At 38.6% G+C, this 19,684-nt stretch overlaps 1 protein-coding gene across 1 annotated transcript; it reads right to left on the reverse strand.

Moving 5' to 3' along the window:
* Window positions 1-1,190: 1,190 nt before the first annotated feature.
* On the reverse strand, window positions 1,191-18,152 carry LOC136666545 (CD276 antigen-like). The gene is made up of 5 exons (XM_066644810.1): window positions 18,039-18,152; window positions 7,874-7,932; window positions 5,670-6,014; window positions 3,276-3,572; window positions 1,191-1,769 (listed from the first exon to the last, which is right to left on the reverse strand). The coding sequence occupies exons 1-5, from the start codon at window positions 18,074-18,076 to the stop codon at window positions 1,600-1,602; spliced, it is 909 nt and encodes a 302-aa protein (XP_066500907.1). The 5' UTR covers window positions 18,077-18,152; the 3' UTR covers window positions 1,191-1,599.
* Between the last annotated feature and the right edge of the window lie 1,532 nt (window positions 18,153-19,684).

The following is a 19,684-nucleotide window of genomic DNA, read 5'->3' on the forward strand; positions in this document are numbered from 1 at the left end:
AACAGGAAACTCTTGTGTAAGATCAAAAGACAAGCCTCAGAAGCCAAGTAGGGACTTTCCACAAGAGCAATTTGGCTGTGCACACACACACACACACACACACACAAAATTTAATAAATAAAAAAAATCAAACGGGAGGTAAAGCATGTTAAAAAAAGACTATTAATTGAAGTCAAAGAAAAAACAAACAAATGTAAACCAATAGAAGGAAAGTATTCATAACAAAATGACATGGTTGTGCCCTTGCAATGAAGAATCATTTATTATTGTTATTGACAATGCTCACTTGTCCAGTCGAAGATATAAATGTTTCTTTAGTGTGAGCTTTTAAGCGGAAAAATATATCTAAATATACAGAAGAAATATTTTAGTGAGTGATTTATTTTAAATTGAGGCCATCAATCAATGTCACTTCAGGTTTAAGACGTGTTTAAATTGCACTTATATTGTCCTTCAATGAAACGGGAAAAATGAATTAATGAACATCAACGTGTTATGTGTTTTGATTTAAAGGACAATAGATTTAAAGGTACACTAATGTAAACATGCCCATAGATCAGGGATTAGAGCAGCTAGCACTGGTGGACACCACCAGGATGTCCAATTATATGAGGTATTGCAGTGATAGATCATGGATGATAAAAAATAATATAAAATTGGGAATACTGTTCAACCAGTGATTGACACAGTGCTGCAATGCAGAAAACCTTTTGAATGATTTCATAATTTTTTGTTGTAAACTGTATTTATTTAGTCCGTTTTCCTTTGATTAATAGAAGTGCATGAAGTCAAACAGGGGCTATTGATGCTGAACTTTCACTTTTCATTTTGAACTGGAGGAAATATCCCCTTGAACTTCCCCGGAACTCTGAATTTTGTTACTTTCATTTTTCCATCATGCAATAAACTGTTGAATTTAATGCATTCTCCAACAGCTGAGGGCTTAAACATAAAAGAGATGGAAATGTAACATACTGTAAAAATAAACAAACTATAATAATAATAAATATTTTTTAATATAAAATAATAAACCAGAAAAAACAAGTATGTATGTATAAAAAAATTAAAATATGCAGACACCACCTATATACCACATATATACCTATACAGTCACACATCGCACTGCAAATCCAATTAAATGTTATTTCCTTAGGTCAAACATTTGAACAATACTGTATCATTTTGAATTAATTGTTAACACTGGTTAAGGGCACCACACTAGAGCTATTTTCATGCATGAGCTCCAGAGAACCCAGAGACATTCTGAAGAATCAGGTCGGGGGGTGTTCCAGGGGTTGTTGGTGCACACAGGCAGCACAAAGTAGGAGATTTTGATTTTCAGGTGAATTCTCACAGCTGCAAATGTTCTGCATGCTTTAAGCATGGGGCAGTGCATGTGCAGTGCTTGCAGGAAATGTAGTGTGATTCTCCTCAACATTATCAGCTCTATTCACACATTTGGTTCACACATTGGTTTTACCCAGTGACAAATCCTAGTTGTAAAGTCCAGGACAAATGTTACCGAGGCTTGAGTTACCACATACAGCTCCTCTGGGTAATGTCTGGAAAATATCTAGGGGAGTAGGAGGCATGTATGGGTCAAGCATTATCCCTGTCATCATCATCTTGTCTCAAACGGCCTTGAGACCGTTTCTTTTTATATTTGAAAAACAGAAAAAAGAGAATACAGAGGATTAAAAAAACCACAAAAACTAACACCACAACTGTGGGGCTCCAGTTCCGAGAAGTGGGAGGCTTCGGACAGCATTCTGGAAAAGAGCACATTAAAACTGATTAGATCATGTGTCAATGTATTATTCATTCATAGCACAACTGCTGCAGCACACCAGATAAAATGTAAAATCATTCTTTTTTCAGGTTTGCATTCCCCATTAAATGTAGTAATGAAGAGCATACAAACTTGTAAATAGCAGCAGCAGAAAAAAAACTCAATTAAAACTATGAAAAAAGGAAATAAAGCAGACTATTATTTTCATGCTATAGTCTTACATCATAATGATACTTTAGTTTTTCTTATTTGACAATGTTATCATAATTTATGCCAGGAGGTGCTGGAAAATATTTCCCTGAGAGCTTCTACAAATGTTGATCTAACACATTTACTTACTGGCAGCATGTCAAGCCATTTTTCAAAGCCATGTGTTTGTGAAACTCAAATACTGATCAGTAAGGGATAAGCCAATGTGAATCGAGGATTAATAAGTGGCAAAGAACGCTTTACATAGTGTGAAGCAATCTCAATGTAATTACTTTGGAGGTAGGGAGTGCTGTTTACTCAGCAACCTTAATCAAACTCTCAGTGTTATGAAAGGAAGTTATGTGCAAAACTTATCTAACATTTAATTTATTTTAAAATGTGGTCACCAATACTGATTCCACACTTACGGAGGTAATCATTTGTTCATATCCGCCTTGACAAGGCCATTTGAATATTTAAATAGCCAATTGAAATAATTTATTCATTCATTATCTGTAAGCGCATATCCAGTTCAGGGTCGCGGTGGGTCCAGAGCCTACCTGGAATCATTGGGTGCAAGGTGGGAATACACCCTGGAGGGGGCGCCAGTCCTTCACAGGGCGACACACACACTCACACCTACAGACACTTTTGAGTCACCAATCCACCTACCAACAAGTGTTTTTGGACTGTGAGAGGAAACTCACGGAGAACACACCAAACTCCTCACAGACAGTCACCCGGAGCGGGAATCGAACCGACAACCTCCAGGTCCCTGGAGCTGTGTGCCGCCCTCAATTGAAATCAGCAAATCCATTTTTAGGACATTTAATATATAAATTTAGAACTAGGCGGCAAATGGAGTGTTATCTACCAGTGATTACAAACTCCAGCTCTGGAAACTGGATTCATGACTAGATTTTAAGGATCCCACGTACAATGATTTGTATTTTTGTAAACACATGTACATGCATACAACCTTTTAACTCTCATTTACCCTTCATGTTCCTTTCAACTGATGTAACTGATACTACCTAAATTCCATTCGTCCCTCACATTGGCTTGACTGATGAGCAACAAATCCACCAGAGGCCACCAGAGTTTCCAGTAACAACAAACATGACTATGTTCGATGAGTTAGCAATACTGTTTCTGTTAAAAAGGCAAAAGCAGAAGCTGCATTGTGTAGTTAAATTAACACAGAATATGGACCAAAAGCTCTGTCTGTATTCATTTACATATTTTACATAGTCTCTAATATTGAACAAATTGATCAGCAGATCTTATTTGAACTAACCTTGGCAAATGTCTGGAAGAGGGTGTAAGAGAAGTGACCGGGTAAAGCTCTGGTTCAGAACTCCTAGCTTCATTTCCATTGTAATTGTCTCTATTGCGTTTGTACTGTAGTCGACAGTGCTGGACACCTTTAAGCGCCCCTTTGTGTCCCACTGAACAAAAGACGTCTGGTTTATCTCTCTGCCAGAGGAGTCAAGCCATCTCAGGTCTGGCTCTGGAAAGCCACCTGACAGAATTGCAGTGATGTTAATGCTGTCGCATGCTGGCTGCAAAGAGAAGATGGGCTCATTGAAGACGGCTGAAAGAAAAATAGGGAAAGAGAATTTAAAGCCTATTTCTGCATAATTACTTTAAATGCCCCTCAAAGCTGCACCATAGAAAGTCATTACCAGAAATGTTTACAAATTGATTCCCTAATGCAAAGGTTATAGTAGCCACCAACGTACAATATCAAAAGGGTATTTCTGTCGACTCTAATTTATATTTTTCAGACAAAGTCTTGGCCTAAATGTATGTTTTAAAGGGAACATCGTTGATTGGGGGGAAACACAATTCTAATCTCCACATCTTTTAACCTGGAGACATGGAATGGTGTGTTTGAGGGATTTGTACATGTTTGAAGAGTGTAACACATCTGTACGTTTTCAGTCAATGTTTGAATTACCACAGAAACTCATTTGTAAACGAAGTTGTTTAATTTTTCAGCGCTGTTGGGAATCCAGTTTTGCATTCATTTACAGACACTGGGGCTTCGTAAACACATCAGAGTGATTTAGAGCACACAAACAGACAGCTACAGAATGATGAAGATAAGTGCTGCCACACAGCTCCAGGGTCCTGGATTTGCGTCACTCTCTGTGAGGTGTTTGGTGTGTTCTTCACATATCAGCCTGTGTTTCCTCAAGGTGCTCACAGTCCAAAACCCATGTTGGCAGATGGCTGTGGAATGAGTGGGGTGTGTGTGTGTGTGTGTCGTCCAGGGCAAGTTGCTGCCTTGTACCTAATGTTTCCAGGCAGGCTCTGAGCCCAAAGTGACCCTGATTAGGATGAAGGGGTTACAGTAGATGAATTAATTTTTGCAGTGGTTCCAAAAATGGGGGGCACAGCAAGGCCAATGAAAACGATACATAATAAATGTCACCTGGTGGTTTGTCACTTTTTGTATTTGTTCGATAAAGCGTTGCAGTTTAGTATTAAAATGTTAAAAAATTACAGTGGAGTGGGGCTCAAACAAATATTGAACCACTACATGAACTGATGAAAGCATTTGTTTATTTCAAAACACTCTAAACTTACTCATAGCCCCAGTTTTAAATGATCTCTCCCTAAAAACAACTGCAGTAACTTGTGTCTTGCTCTTTGGTATACAAAAGTTTATGGCAAAGTGCCATAACCATCTGCAAAAACAAACTGGATCAGTCGGGTGTGCTAGTTTTTCTCTCTCTGCACATATTTGGTCAATATCTGACATTATCAACCCTCCCAACTTTTCTAGGAATATCCCTTACATATTTGGCTCCTTTCATCTAATAAAGCCATTGAGTCACACACTAACTGTTGACTAAAAAAGAGATATTGTGACGGTTGGAGGGAGGCGGATGTACATGCAAAGAAATCTTTTATTTAACAAAATAAAAGTAGAAAAAACACAAGCTAGATTAAACTGAACAGAATAAAACAAGAATCAAAAGTGAACTGAACAGACGCGAGCAAAACACAGAAGCAGACTTCCACATACACAAAGGGGATATATATATATACACACAGGAACACAGAAAAGAAACAACTGGAAACACTGGAAACACTAATGAGTTGGCAGAGACTGGGGCGGGATGAAGGCGGGGCTAGGGCGGAGACAAGAACAAATCAAACAGAGAGCCATGTGCTAACTGAGCACATTATAGACAAAGGAATACAAAAACAGAAATGGAAAGCACAAGGCAGGGCAAGGGCATGACAGATATATCCCACGAACAAGGCTTTTATTCATCCCAAAAAGGAAATTCATGCCTAAGAAACAGTGAAATACTGGTCAGAACATGATCAAAACCCACAGTTATTCAGGGAATGGATATACACTACTGGACAACTTTACTTATATTAAAGTGCTGGTCTATAAACAACCTCTTTAAAACCAGTCTAAATCCAAAGTGTTGTATTTGAAGTGATGAACAGTGGTGAATCTACTGTTACAACAAACCATACGATGTTTACCCAGTATTTTTTACTCCCAGCTGCCACCCACATGTTTTCTAACTGCTGTTACAGCAATATCTTTTGACAGCTCAACATCCCATGAGGAAAACAAAAACAGGCCAGTAATGTTATGTTAATTGATACCTAATTGAATAATCTGTAAATAAACTGACATTCTCAACTGGAAACAAATACTCACCAGCCAATATGACAGCTATCTTTTCGCTAGTGAAACCCAGCTCGTTGTTGACGTAACAGGCGTACACTCCTTCATCACCTGTCTGCATGTTGATTAACCTCAACGACGCATTTCCTTTCAATAACTCCTCCTTAAACAGATGTGTCCTTCCTCTGTAGATCTGTCCTTGTCTGTCAAGCTGGTCTTTTCCCAGATAAAAGCTGTGGACAACTGTCTCCCCATACTGCCAGTTAACGATGAGGTTAGTTAGATTGAGGCCCTTTCCGGCATCAAAATTGCACTTTAGTGTGGTGTTTCCTCCAGGTGCAGCAACTGTCACTGGGGCAACAGGAACCTCTCCTATCTCTGTTTGCACAGATAAAAATATTAATATGTGAAAACACTTTCTTAAACTTGCAGAAAGTACAGAATATATTATTTTAAATTTCCATTAACCTATACAGAAAAAGCACAGGGTTATATCACTGTACCTCATTATGTTTCCACTGGAAGTAATTTCGTACTTTTTTTTTTTTATTAAAAAAATGTCTGTTGATTAGAAACGTACATTGAAAGAATAATAAAAACAATAAAATAAATACATTTAAAAATGTATTCCTGTATCGTGGAAAGGTGGTAATGATAAAATGAGATAAAAAAATTAAATGCCATTTAAGTAACCAGTATAAATGTAAAATAAATGATTTTTTTTTCTGTATTTTACTGAAAGGTTGCTATCCAATTTCATTTCCCACAGTTCATAAGAGCTGCAAATGAAAACAAATTCATGTTCCATTCACGTTCACACCCTAGAAGCAATACAGCTGGGATATGTAATGTTTCACTGGAGTGTATGCAATGTAATGGATGCATTCAAATGAATAGAATATCAAGAGAATGGAATTTGCACACACCCTTCGTACCCAGTGGGAAGAGTTAAAAGTGTATTACAGTTCACGCAAAACTCTATGGATGGAATCTCAACCGTTCCCACAGACAGATGGTGTTCAGACAAATTGCTCTTGCTTTAGCAACTGCCTCGTATTACATTTCTAGTTCAAGTATGTTTAAGGTCATGTAAGTTTTTGTTCATTTTAAACACACAAAAAAGGTGTTTTCTGTGGGAAGTGACGTGCTACACAAACAGGAAGTGCAAGAACAAAAATGAAACATTCCTTTAACAGATCTGCTGAAGTGTTTTAGCTTCCTGTCCTTATACATAATTGAGCTACGTTTAACTTTACGCCCTGAATAGTCACAGAAACAACCACATATATTCTAATATGAGCGTTCATGGTTTTAACAATTCTATAAACTCTATATCTTAAGGGATAGAGTTCATACTGAAATACAGAACAAACAATGTGTGTTAAATCTGCTGAGTGCAGAGTGTTTTTATCATGAATTTTATCAAAATAGCCAATTATTAGCATTCCCCTCTGAGAGTATTTTGCTTAATGATGTTTACAGGAAATGCTCTATCTCTCACCTTCCTGTCTTGATAGAACTGTGTATAACGGGGGCCTAGTGAGAGGATGGAAACCTTCTATAACTAAACAGCTTGTTTGCAGATACATAGTATCTTTAGTATCATAGTATCTAAGTGAATTTACACACAGAGAGCTCCGTCACACACTCTCATAAAGCCTGTGGTGTGTCTCATTTACAGTTGCTCAAAATTCGTGTGTATGTGCGAGTATCAAGCAATAAAACATTTTGTTCATGAGGGAGTGGGTGTCAAGCCTCCTTCTGTGATCAGAACAAGACAGAAGCTCATCTTGAAGCTTCTCTTTGAATTTGGTTGTTTCCTGTAGATGTCGTTTTAAATCAGCGGTGCACCAACACGACTGTGTAGTATACAACTGTTTGAGACTGAAGTCGACAGATTAAATTCCACCTTGGACGGTGCATGTGGTTGAACGAGTCTGAGCAATGAATGAGTCTGAGCAATGTTACTGTAGACGGGCATTGCAGCAGTGCTTTTGTTGCTCAGTTAATCCACAGGAGAACGAAAGAGAACCACATGAGGGTCATCGTGGAGTACTTTGGTGCCAAACAAGTTTTATGTCTCAATAGATTTGTGAGCTTTCATTCTGGGTTAAGGGACATCTGTGACATGTGACTGAAAACAACCTTTTGCAAAGTAAAAAAAAAGTGTGTAAGAGCTTTTTACTGCAAAGTAATAAGCATTGCTTATATTGAGTTAGCGTTTTTGAAAATATTACCTAGGAATGTTGCAATGATGTAAAATGGAAGGAGTCTCATTACTGGAACATCTTGATTCCTGGAAAAAAAATAAAAACAAAATCATAAGATGTTGTAAAACAAGTAACGTGTGGCTCCTTCTGGTTTCTCCAAAACAGTTTAAGGGCAAAAGGAAAAAACAGTCAAAAGCAGGAAATGAACAAAGAATCGGAAAGACCCAATAGAAAAAACAGTACAAAAGGAACAAGCAAAGCATTGCCAAAAAATACAGAAAATAGGTTCAAAAACAAGAAAAGACACAATTGAAAGGTTCACCCAGTTCATTAAAAAAAATCCTCTTTGATTGGTGGAAGGAGAGGATGAATCCATAACCTGTTTGCCCAGAGCAGTGTGGTAATCTATATTTTACTCATTTGCATTTTAGACAGACATTAAAACAATACATTATTAAATGCAAGAATGAATATGCAAATATTGCTGAGTCCTTCTTTGTTTTCCATCCCTTTTATTTTTGTGATGTGAGGATCTGTGCTGCTTTCAGGTTATACCACTTACATACACCTCTCAAAATGAGGTTTGTCATATTATTGATGGATCTATGCTTCTCAAAACATATTTTTAGACCTTGTAGAAGTCTGTTTAATCCTGATACTGCAAGGGTGAGCCACTGACTGAGTTTATCTCATGGGCCTTAAAGAATAGTGACCTTTTAAAGTCTGAACAGCTATTTAAAGATATGATATAATCCACAAAACAATGGAGGCTTAGCCTAGCAGCAAAGATTTGAGTACCAGCTGAGTACCAAAGATTTGTCAACTTATTCAAGTCCAATAACTACATTTAAATTCAATTATTCTACTTCATATTATGAAATCCAGTGACTTGGATGGACCAGAGATTCCATACTAAACCCATTTTACACACACCTGCAAGTGGGGGATCCACCATCTGAAGCTAAATTATCTTTTTTTTTCTTTCCATTTAGTTCTCCTTCCGATTTGAGCTGCAATTAATGTAATAAATAAAATGAATAAGTTATATTTTAGAGACTACACTTGGATTTATGGCATTAGAAAAAAATTTATTTGGTGGAGCATCTCTGTGTTTGATTTCTTTGTCTTTGAAAAGGCTCTGTACAACTCAGAAATTATAATATGATGCTAGCTTCAGTATTCAGAAGAAATCATTAAAAAAAAACAGAAATTATTATTGAATTGTGGTCCACAAAATACTGAACTCATTGTGCTGCTGAAAACAAATGCCACAAATAACAGTCATACTGATATGAAATTTGAAATTCAAATAATGGTGCATGATTTGAATCAGGAGGCAAAGTTCACATGTTCCCTGCTTTTTATCGCACAAACATCACTGTGACGGAGCCTTAACAACAGTAATTTAAACCCATTCAAAACCCCTTTGTGTCCAAGGCCAGTAAAAAAAAAACAATGTGCTGAAAAGAGGACCTCTACATTGAGCTCTGAAAATAAACAAAGCTATATTCAGTCTTCTTTCACCATTTTTCTGCCTAACATCTGCCACATTTCCTGTCTCACATTTTCCATCTGTTTCTGTTTAAATTAATTTCTAGCCTCAACCTGCCTCTCTCCAACATGTTTCTGCCCAAACCCACCCACATAATTACTCGTTCCAGTTCAGTAATCCAGTTCCAATGAAGTTTAGTAATCCCTGGAAGATATGAAACTAGTTTCAATCAGTTACAGCAACAGTTTAAATCATTCCTAGATTAAATAAAAAAAGGACCTGGAAACAGGATTCAAAATACAGAAGATCTCCTTTGTACGCTGCATGAATAGACCTCTGTTCTTTTTTTTTTCTTTGCACATCCTTCTTTCCATTTTTTATTCCTCTTGTTCTCCTGTTTTAGCCACTGCTGAGATGACCAAATGTCCAAAAGCTGCTTACAATGACACAATTGAATCAATATTCAATTTAGTTACTTGGTACAGTTGTGTTCAAAATAATAGCAGTGTGTTTAAAAACGTCAAAATCTTAATAGTAGTTTTTATTTCCATGCATTGGGAACATTGCATACTGTTTTCCAAATTAAAACATGAAAAGAAATGTATATAATTTAACTACTTTATAGAAAATACCAAAAAAAATAGCAGTACCTGCATTTGTCTTTACTAACTCAAAAGATGTACTGTTTAGGATTTAGCATTCCTGTGAATCACTAACCTAATATTTAGTTGAATAACCAGTTTTTTAGAACTGCTTCACATCTGTGTTGCATAGAGTCAACCAACTTCTGGCACCTGTGAACTGGTATTCCAGCCCAGGATGCTTTGACTACACCCCACAATTCATTTGCATTTCTTGGTTTTGCCTCAGAAACTGCATCTTTGATGTCACCCCACAAGTTTTCTATCGGATTAAGGTCCGGGGATTGGGCTGGCACCATCTACTGCACCAACTGTTACATTGTTTGTCATGTGGTAATATAATTTATACCAAAAACAGTGATATTCTGGTTAGTCATATTGGACTGCTATTATTTTGAACACAACTGTACGTCAGTGAGCACAATCAGCCTCTCTGTCTACCCCCTGCTTGCCACATCATTGAGCACAAAGAGGGATGACCTCAGGTGGGCTAAGGTCAGCAAACATGGATTTTCTGTCCAGTTCCCACACTGTGCAGAATGTAGGATGGAGATCTCAAGAATGCAGTTGAGAGGAAGAGTTTGTTTGCTGTTTTTCTGTATTTTCATTTTTTGGTTATATGTCCATTAGTCTTTTCCATTTTGAATTATGGCCTACATCCACTTATGTTCTGCATGGGACTATAACATGGCTATGAATTTCTCTTGCCAATATTCAAACATGGTAGATTCAGGATTTCTAGCCACAAATCAAATCAAAAAGACCTAAAAGGTATGTATAAAATCCCTTAGAACCAAGGTATTACTCCCTTCAAAACACACAGATCTCTCGTTATGTGTTTAAAGGGGAATAAATGTCCACTCTAAAATTGACAATATTCATAATTTATTAAGCAGAATGTAGTTGTAGGAGGTAGAAGGACTAGCAGCCGTTACATACATTAGAAACTAACAGTCTCAGGAACAAATAGTTAACACATTTGAGAGCACTTCTGTGGCAATGAAACTGGATGTAGGAACAGTTGTGTGAAAGCGAATGTGTCAGACACATGGCATTAAGCCTATCAGGTGGGAGCAGAACCAAACTTGTCTGGTCCTGATATGAACAGCAGATGGTTTATTTCATGATATCAGAAAAAAAATGTGCCCACTTATGGTGAGCGGAGTCATGTAACGCTACATAAAGTAGTTTAGAAAAGTGCAGCTGAGCATGTGGTTCACATGTTTCTGTCTTATTCTCAGTTTGAGAATGTCTGTTTCAGACATTTTCTGTGAACAGTTCACTCACCATGTACCCACCTCTAAAAATGTCCATCTCCTATTTAGGTCATTGAAAAAGCCTGCTGTGCAGCCATATTATTTTCCTTGAAAGTGCTGTTGAACAATGCACACTTAATATCTTTGCAGTTCATTAAGGAACAAATGTCTATTCCCAAACTTATTTTAAATATAAACAGTATGTTTACTTTTACAAAATAACAAAGTAAAAGTGTATTTATTAACAGTTCATATAAAATCCACTTAGTGCAAGATTGCAATAGTACAAAGAGAACTTTAACACGAGTAATACTGTCACAATGCCACTATGAAGTATTAGTAGCTTAATATTCAGTAACAGCACAAAAAAGTAATATCAAAACTGCAGAGGGCATTTATTTTGAAATGACTAATGACTAACAGGAACGATAAAACTGATAACACCCAACTGCAGTGTCGGCAAATACTCAGTATTAAAATATCTGTATCAGGATCTGGGGCAACAATTAAAATAGTTTGGGATATCACTAGAGGTTATTTCAGATATATACACAAAAAATATATATCCAATAATACTCTAAGAAATATGGTCATATACAGTTGAATAGTAGGCTGTATGTGGCCTGTGAACTAGAGATTTCCCACCATAGCTGCAACAAATATTATTCCCCATGACCACAGAAAAAAACAGTAATAAAAAGAGAGTTTGTTTTATAAGAATAAAACAACACAGCCTTAGAACTCATGCTTAGAAGAGCAGCAAATACTACTGAGAATGCAGGGTTTTTCCAAGGAAAATAAGCTTCTTAAAAAACCTGAAGGAGACTTCAAAGATACTAAGGCAAAGCTAAACTACAGTTCCCTTCACAAATACAGACACCCCGATGAGAGAAACAGAGTGTAAAAACATTCCTTACTACTACTTATTTCTTATTGTGTTTGATGTTTCCTTTATGTTTATATTAATTTATATTAAGTACTAAGCGTGAAAGAAAGTATCATATTAAACTTTGCTGATTGCTGGAGTAAAATCTAATCGTCCTATGTAAATAAATAACATACTATTATCATTTTGTGCAACTTTGAAACATTTTCTCAGAGGACCAACATTTATACTCCAGGTAAATCCATTAAGCCCAAGAGAAACATGATGAAACCTGAAGACATCTGGCCTGGAAAGTACCCACAGCTGAATGCTGAATTCCCCTAACTATTTATCAACCTCACTGCAGTCACATTTTCTGCAGTAGTAGGCGGTTCTTGGACATCTTAAGTGGCAAAATGTACCAGACACACTAGACTCTAGGGCCTAGAGAGTCTGGCAATGCAACACTGACCCACCATTAACCCCCCCTCACTTGTACCTGTTCAGTGGATCAGAAATCAGAGTGTGCACTTGGGTAATAAGCAGATGAGACGTGTTGTTCACAATGGTATTGTCACGGTTGGGCAGGAGAAGACAAGGAGGTGGACATATACGCAAGGAATCACTTTAATTACACAGAACCAAAAGGACTTCTTGAACAGACAGCCGTGAACCGGGGTAGACCTATGAACACAGAGACACAGAAACACACAAGACCAGACAAGGGAGTTCTGAGACAAATGGACTATATATACACAGAGGATGGACAAGAAACTCCTAGGGAAGATAATGAGATGACAGGACTACAAAGGAGATAAATGTGGAGTCACTAATGAGAGGGAGGAGCTAAGACAGGACTAGGGCGGACAACAACAAACAGAGGCATGTGCTACATGAGGTAATGGTGAGGGAAACAGACACAGGACAATACAGGGCAGGGCCAGGGCATGAGAGGTATAGTGATTTTCTAGGAAAAGGATATATTTATGTGTCTGTTCACGGCTGTTCTCTGTGAATGCACACCTTGCAGTGATTAGATATTTTGTGTTTGGTATTTTTTGTCCTTTATTTTCTGTAACTTTTGTTTTAATGTGTTCATACAAGTGCATCTCAATAAAGAAAAGTTATTTCAGAAGATCAGAATATTATATAAGACCAATTTAAAAAATGATTTTTAATACAGAAATGTTGACCTACCGAAAAGTATGTACAGTGTATGCACTCAATACTTGGTTGAGGCTCCTTTTGCATGATTTACTGCATCAATGCGGCGTGGCATGGAGGTGATCAGCTTGTGGCACTGCTGAGGGTGTTATGGAAGCCCGGCCTTCAGCTTGTCTGCGTTGTTGGGTCTGGTGTCTCTCAACTTCCACTTGACAATACCCCATAGATTCTCTAAGAGGATTAGGTTAGGCGAGTTTGCTGGCCAATCAAGCACAGTGGTTATTAAACTGGGTGTTGTTACTTTTGGCAGTATGGACAGGTGCCAATTCCTACCAGAAAATGAAATCCATAGGTCTCCATAAAGCTTGTCAGTAGAAGGAAGCATGAAGTGCTCTAAAATGCTGCGCTGACTTTGGACTTAATATAACACAGTGGAGGTTGGTACGGTGGCGCAGCAGGTAGTGTCGCAGTCACACAGCTCCAGGGACCTGGAGGTTGTGGATTTGAGTCCCACTCCGGGTGACTGTCTGTGAGGAGTGTGGTGTGTTCTCCCTGTGTCTGCATGTGTTTCCTCCAGGTGACTGTGAGGAGTGTGGTGTGTTCTCCCTGTGTCTGCGTGGGTTTCCTCCGGGTGACTGTCTGTGAGGGGTGTGGTGTGTTCTCCTTGTGTCCGCATGGGTTTCCTCCGGGTGACTGTCTGTGAGGAGTGTGGTGTGTTCTCCCTGTGTCTGCGTGGGTTTCCTCTGCGTGACTGTCTGTGAGGAGTGTGGTGTGTTCTCCCTGTGTCTGCGTGAGTTTCCTCCGGGTGACTGTCTGTGAGGAGTGTGGTGTGTTCTCTCTGTGTCTGCGTGTGTTTCCTCCGGGTGACTGTCTGTGAGGAGTGTGGTGTGTTCTCCCTGTGTCTGTGTGGGTTTCCTCCGGGTGACTGTCTGTGAGGAGTGTGGTGTGTTCTCCCTGTGTCTGCGTGTGTTTCCTCCGGGTGACTGTCTGTGAGGAGTGTGGTGTGTTCTCCCTGTGTCTGCGTGTGTTTCCTCCGGGTGACTGTCTGTGAGGAGTGTGGTGTGTTCTCCCTGTGTCTGCGTGTGTTTCCTCCGGGTGACTGTCTGTGAGGAGTGTGGTGTGTTCTCTCTGTGTCTGCATGTGTTTCCTCCGGGTGACTGTCTGTGAGGAGTGTGGTGTGTTCTCCCTGTGTCTGCGTGGGTTTCCTCCGGGTGACTGTCTGTGAGGAGTGTGGTGTGTTCTCTCTGTGTCTGCGTGTGTTTCCTCCGGGTGACTGTCTGTGAGGAGTGTGGTGTGTTCTCCCTGTGTCTGCGTGTGTTTCCTCCGGGTGACTGTCTGTGAGGAGTGTGGTGTGTTCTCCCTGTGTCTGTGTGGGTTTCCTCCGGGTGACTGTCTGTGAGGGGTGTGGTGTGTTCTCCCTGTGTCCACATGGGTTTCCTCCGGGTGACTGTCTGTGAGGAGTGTGGTGTGTTCTCCCTGTGTCTGCGTGGGTTTCCTCCGGGTGACTGTCTGTAAGGAGTGTGGTGTGTTCTCCCTGTGTCTGCGTGTGTTTCCTCCGGGTGAATGTCTGTGAGGAGTGTGGTGTGTTCTCCCTGTGTCTGCGTGGGTTTCCTCCGGGTGACTGTCTGTGAGGGGTGTGGTGTGTTCTCCCTGTGTCCACATGGGTTTCCTCCGGGTGACTGTCTGTGAGGAGTGTGGTGTGTTCTCCCTGTGTCTGCGTGGGCTTCCTCTGCGTGACTGTCTGTGAGGAGTGTGGTGTGTTCTCCCTGTGTCTGCATGGGTTTCCTCCGGGTGCTCCGGTTTCCTCCCACAGTCCAAAAACACACGTTCGTAGGTGGATTAGTGACTCAAAAAAAATGTCTCCATAGGTGTGAGTGTGTGAGTAAATGGGTGAGTGTGTGTCACCCTGAGAAGGACTGGCGCACCCTCCAGGGTTCCGGGTAGGCTCACCCACCACGACTGTGAACTGGATAAGCAGTTTCAGACAATGAATGAATGAATGAATAACACAGTGGACCAACACTAGCAGATGACATGGCTCCCCAAACCATCACTGATTGTGGAAACTTCACACCAGACTCAAGCAGCTTGGATTTTGTGCCTCTCCACTCTTCCGCCAGACTGTGGGACCTTGATTTCCAAATGAAATGTAAAATTTTTCATCTGAAAACAAGATTTTGGATCACTGAGCAACAGTCTAAGTTTTTTTTTTTCATTGGCCCAGGTAAGACGCTTCTGGTGTTGTCTCTGGGTCATGAGAGTCTTGACACAAGGAGCACGGCAGTTGTGGCCCATGTCCTGGATACGTCTGTGTGTGGTGGCTCTTGAAGCACTGACTGAGCAAGCAGTCCACTCTTTGTGAATCCCCCCAAAATTTGCATGGCCGTTTCTTGGAAAATCCTTTCAAGGCTGTGGTTTTCCCTGTTGCTTGTGCACCTTTTTCTACGATGTTTTCCTTCCACTCAACTTTCAATTAACATGCTTGAATACAGCAGGAGGATGTCAAAGACTGCCTTCTGGACATCTGTCTAGTCAGCCGTCTTCCCCATGATTGTGTAGCCTATTGAAGCAGACTAAGGGACCGTTTTAAAGGTTAGGAAACCTTTCCAGGTGTTTTGTGTTGATTATTCTAACTTTCGGAGATAATGACTTTTGGCTTTTCATTTGTTATAAATCATAATCATCAACATGAAAATAAATAAATGCTCTGTTTGTAATGAATCTATATGAGTTTCACTTTTTGAATTGAATACCTGAAATAAATTAACTTTTTGATGATATTCTAAATTACTGAGATGCACCTGTATGTGTTTATAATTTTAGCTCTTTGTTTGAACATGTATCACTCCACCTCTGCTCCACACACTTCCTTTTTGTGACACTTTCAGTGTGATTTGTAGCATGTTTCTTGTTCTATAAAAAGACTCCTGTATCTCAGTATAGAGCTGTAGTGTGAATGTTCTCATTTGGTTTTGTTTCTGCTAGTGTTTCTTTTTAACCTATTTTGTTAATGAAGTTGTTATATTTTTATTCTCTCCTCCAGTGGAGGACAGAATAAAACACAGTAGGAGCAGTGGAATTATGGAATTATAACATAATACAGAGTCACTTCATTTAATGATTTTGCACATCCTTTTGCACTTCTGCTAAGGCAACCTCACTGGACAGCTCAGTGCACAGACCAGCACTGTGCCTGATGAGGCATGATGAGGCATTCCACACACCCAATGAGACAAAAACAACTGTGATGACAGGGCAAAACGCCTAGATCAGTGGGCCATTAGGGATCTCTGTTTGGGCAGGTTTTAATTCAGTAGGAAATTCTCCAAATGTGTGCAGGTACTGTTAATGCCAGACAGCTCCAGGGTCCTAGGTTATGGGCTCTACAGCAGGTCAAAGTTAAAAAAAAAAAAAAAAAACATAAAAAATGTGAGAGGTCATGTATTATGTTTTTAAATAAAAAAATTATTGGTTGTGTGTTTGTGATTTTTATTGAGCAAGTAGGATTCTGTGTAGTTTAACGGACAAGCCTGGAGCTGCCCATACAGATTTGTACCACATCACACATTCCTAACAGGTCCCATTTCACACAACACATAGAGAGTAATTAAAAAATGCAGGTCCTACAATGTTTCATTCTTAATACTGCTTCTGGGTTTATCAATATTATTAAAACCATAAACAGCCGTTTTTTTCCCTCTCTGTCTTTGACTGGACACCATAGTTCTTCAGAAATGAAGGGTTTTAACAGGGAACCTATCCCCTTTATAGCAGTCACAGCTTCTATTGTTTACTGATGGCTTTACATGGGATGCTGGAATATTTCTGTGAAGATTTGATGGCATAAATCAATGAGAAAAAATATATATCTTAAACATCTAAAATAGCTATGTATAGTTATCACAATGTGAGTTTGTGTGTTTTAACTGACTTCTGTTTGTGTGTTTATGTTAGTGTTTTCCTTTGTGAGGTAACACCCAAACTATGAATATTGATCCATTACTCATTTCTCAAAGTAATATCCTATGTTGCCAATATGAGTTTCTATCACACAACCTCAAAATGTGTTAGAAACACCACAGAAAGTTTGAATAACTATTAAAAGCTTGTCTTTATGCCAGAATTTAGCCACCAAATATCCTCTTACAAATAAACATGGTTCCATAAAGAGCCATTATTTGGCTAATAACGTTTAAATGGGCCAAGGACCTGAAAATAGAGGGGTGGACTTTTAAAACTTTTAAAATATTATTCACATTCACACATCTATTAAACAGTTATGTGTGAAACCAGAATCTCATTTTTTAATCTCGTTATTTTGAGATACTATCTCAATATAGGACGTAGTATCTCAAAATAATGAGATACTATCTTGAAATATTGAGATAACAACTTGCATATTAATGAAAAAAAATGGTACCTTCCATATTTTGTAGCACATTTATTTTTAAAGGTGTAGTCTATTTTATCAACGGTGAATCCTAAGTTAAACAGCAAAGTGAAACAAAACAAACCGCACAGTTCTCAGAGGTGTCACAAACATTTTATTTTCTCTACGTTAGTGCACTATAATGAAAAGCTTATGAACTGACTTAGGACTGAATATAAATGCCTTTGGGCATCCTTTAGACGACGTTTAGTTGGTATACACTAACAGCGACCGGTGCAGTACCGTTAACTGTGCTCCAGCATTGCATCCACACAAAACAGCGATAACATCCACCAAAACAGCGATAACATCCACCAAAACAGGGATAAAACACTTAATACTCACTCGAAAAGAGTTGAAACATCTTGGGCGCACGCAACCATTCGTCCTCGGTACTTAGAAACAGATTTCTCTAAATTCTCCTCAACAACATCACAAAGCCCAGACGGTAAAAGCACAGCGACGTTTCCGAAGAACAACTACGGTTAAATCAGCACTGCGGTTAAGCCAGCCGCCGTTTGAGAAAATACGGTTAAGATTATAGTGCGCGTATACTAGTGACAGAGCGGTACTCTGCGGGTGAAAACCTGAATGTAAGAAAGAAGCCCTTCATTTTACAGGAAAAGTAACCGCATTTAAGCGGTTTATATATTGGTCATTTCTAATAAGTAGTCCATACAACCAACAGATATCAGTTCAGTGTTTGCCACACTGTGTACCTGTGAAATATGAAGTGATTTTACTGTATAGTGTTTGAGTAAATAACAGTCAAACTTCCCATAATATTTCCAATGTTTTTAATAATGACTCAAGTTTACTGGTTTATAAAATGGTAATTTGGAATAAATAGTCCATACAACCAACATATATCAGTCCAGTGTTTACCAGGCTATATACTTGTGAAATATAAAGTGCTTTTACTGTAAAAAAAAAAAAAAAACTTCATCTCAGGTTGGAGGTGAGCTGAGGAGACTCCACACTAGGAAACTACTGAAGTCCTTTGCTGCTGAGGTGGGGAAATCTTTACAGCACACTTTTAACCTGAGTCTGACATTTGGGAGGCAAAATAGTAATATGTGTAATATTAGTAAGTTTGAAGTCACAGGGAAAATAGCTTTAGGAGTTGCAAACTTGTAGAAATAATTTCCCCTCCCACAATTTCACAGTTACACCTTCACAAATCATTTATTGCAGGCGCACAAATAAAATTCTACACACACAAGTACAAAAACATCATACACACAGTTTTGCTACAATTGCAGTGGTGAATATGGTGCAAAACACCTTTACATACTTGTATAAACATGCACATAAGTTGCACATTCAAAAACCAATATCTGTGCAATGCGAGTTACAGACATGTATTTTTTTTTTATTTTAGGTTCTTTTGTGGGATATCTACTACCATACTTTCCCAACTTTTTATATGTTATTTTCCGCCCTTGCATCATTTTATTTAACTATTTATTTGATATTTTGTGTGTTCTTATACTTTGATCTGCCATGTCCTGTGAATTTAACATCCCCTCTATAGTGGTCTATATGTCCTAGTAGTCTACTATGACCTGTTTGTTGCTAATGGCTAAATTTCCTTCTGTTTCTTTCTTTCTTTCTATCTATCTATCTATCTATAAATAACAATTTTATAAATCAGTACTTGGTTCATAATTAAGAGCAATGGACAATTCTATGGATTTTGGATGCCATTTATTCAAAACCTGTACAGTAAAATGATTTCATATTTCATTGGTACATATTAGGGTAAAGACTGAAATGATATCTGTTGCTTGTATGGACTACTTATTAGAAATAGCAATTTTACTGAGCATGGAACTTGAATAAACATTTTAAAATATGGGGATTTTGGATGCAAATTACTCAAATCTATACAGTAAAATCACTTCATATTTTACAGATACATAGTAGGGCAAACACAGAACTGATATCTGTTGGTTGTATGGACTACCTATTCAAAATATCCATTTTATAAA

Source organism: Hoplias malabaricus, chromosome 1 (assembly GCF_029633855.1).
Source record: "Hoplias malabaricus isolate fHopMal1 chromosome 1, fHopMal1.hap1, whole genome shotgun sequence".
Lineage (NCBI taxonomy): Eukaryota > Metazoa > Chordata > Actinopteri > Characiformes > Erythrinidae > Hoplias > Hoplias malabaricus.

Coding starts and splice junctions, on each gene's coding strand:
- LOC136666545 (XM_066644810.1), bottom strand. CDS start 18,076: ATGGTTGCGTGCGCCCAAGATGTTTCAACTCTTTTCGA. Junction 7,933..18,038: donor GATGTTTCAACTCTTTTCGA/GTGAGTATTAAG, acceptor TTTTTTTTCCAG/GAATCAAGATGTTCCAGTAA. Junction 6,015..7,873: donor CATCATTGCAACATTCCTAG/GTAATATTTTCA, acceptor CTGTGCAAACAG/AGATAGGAGAGGTTCCTGTT.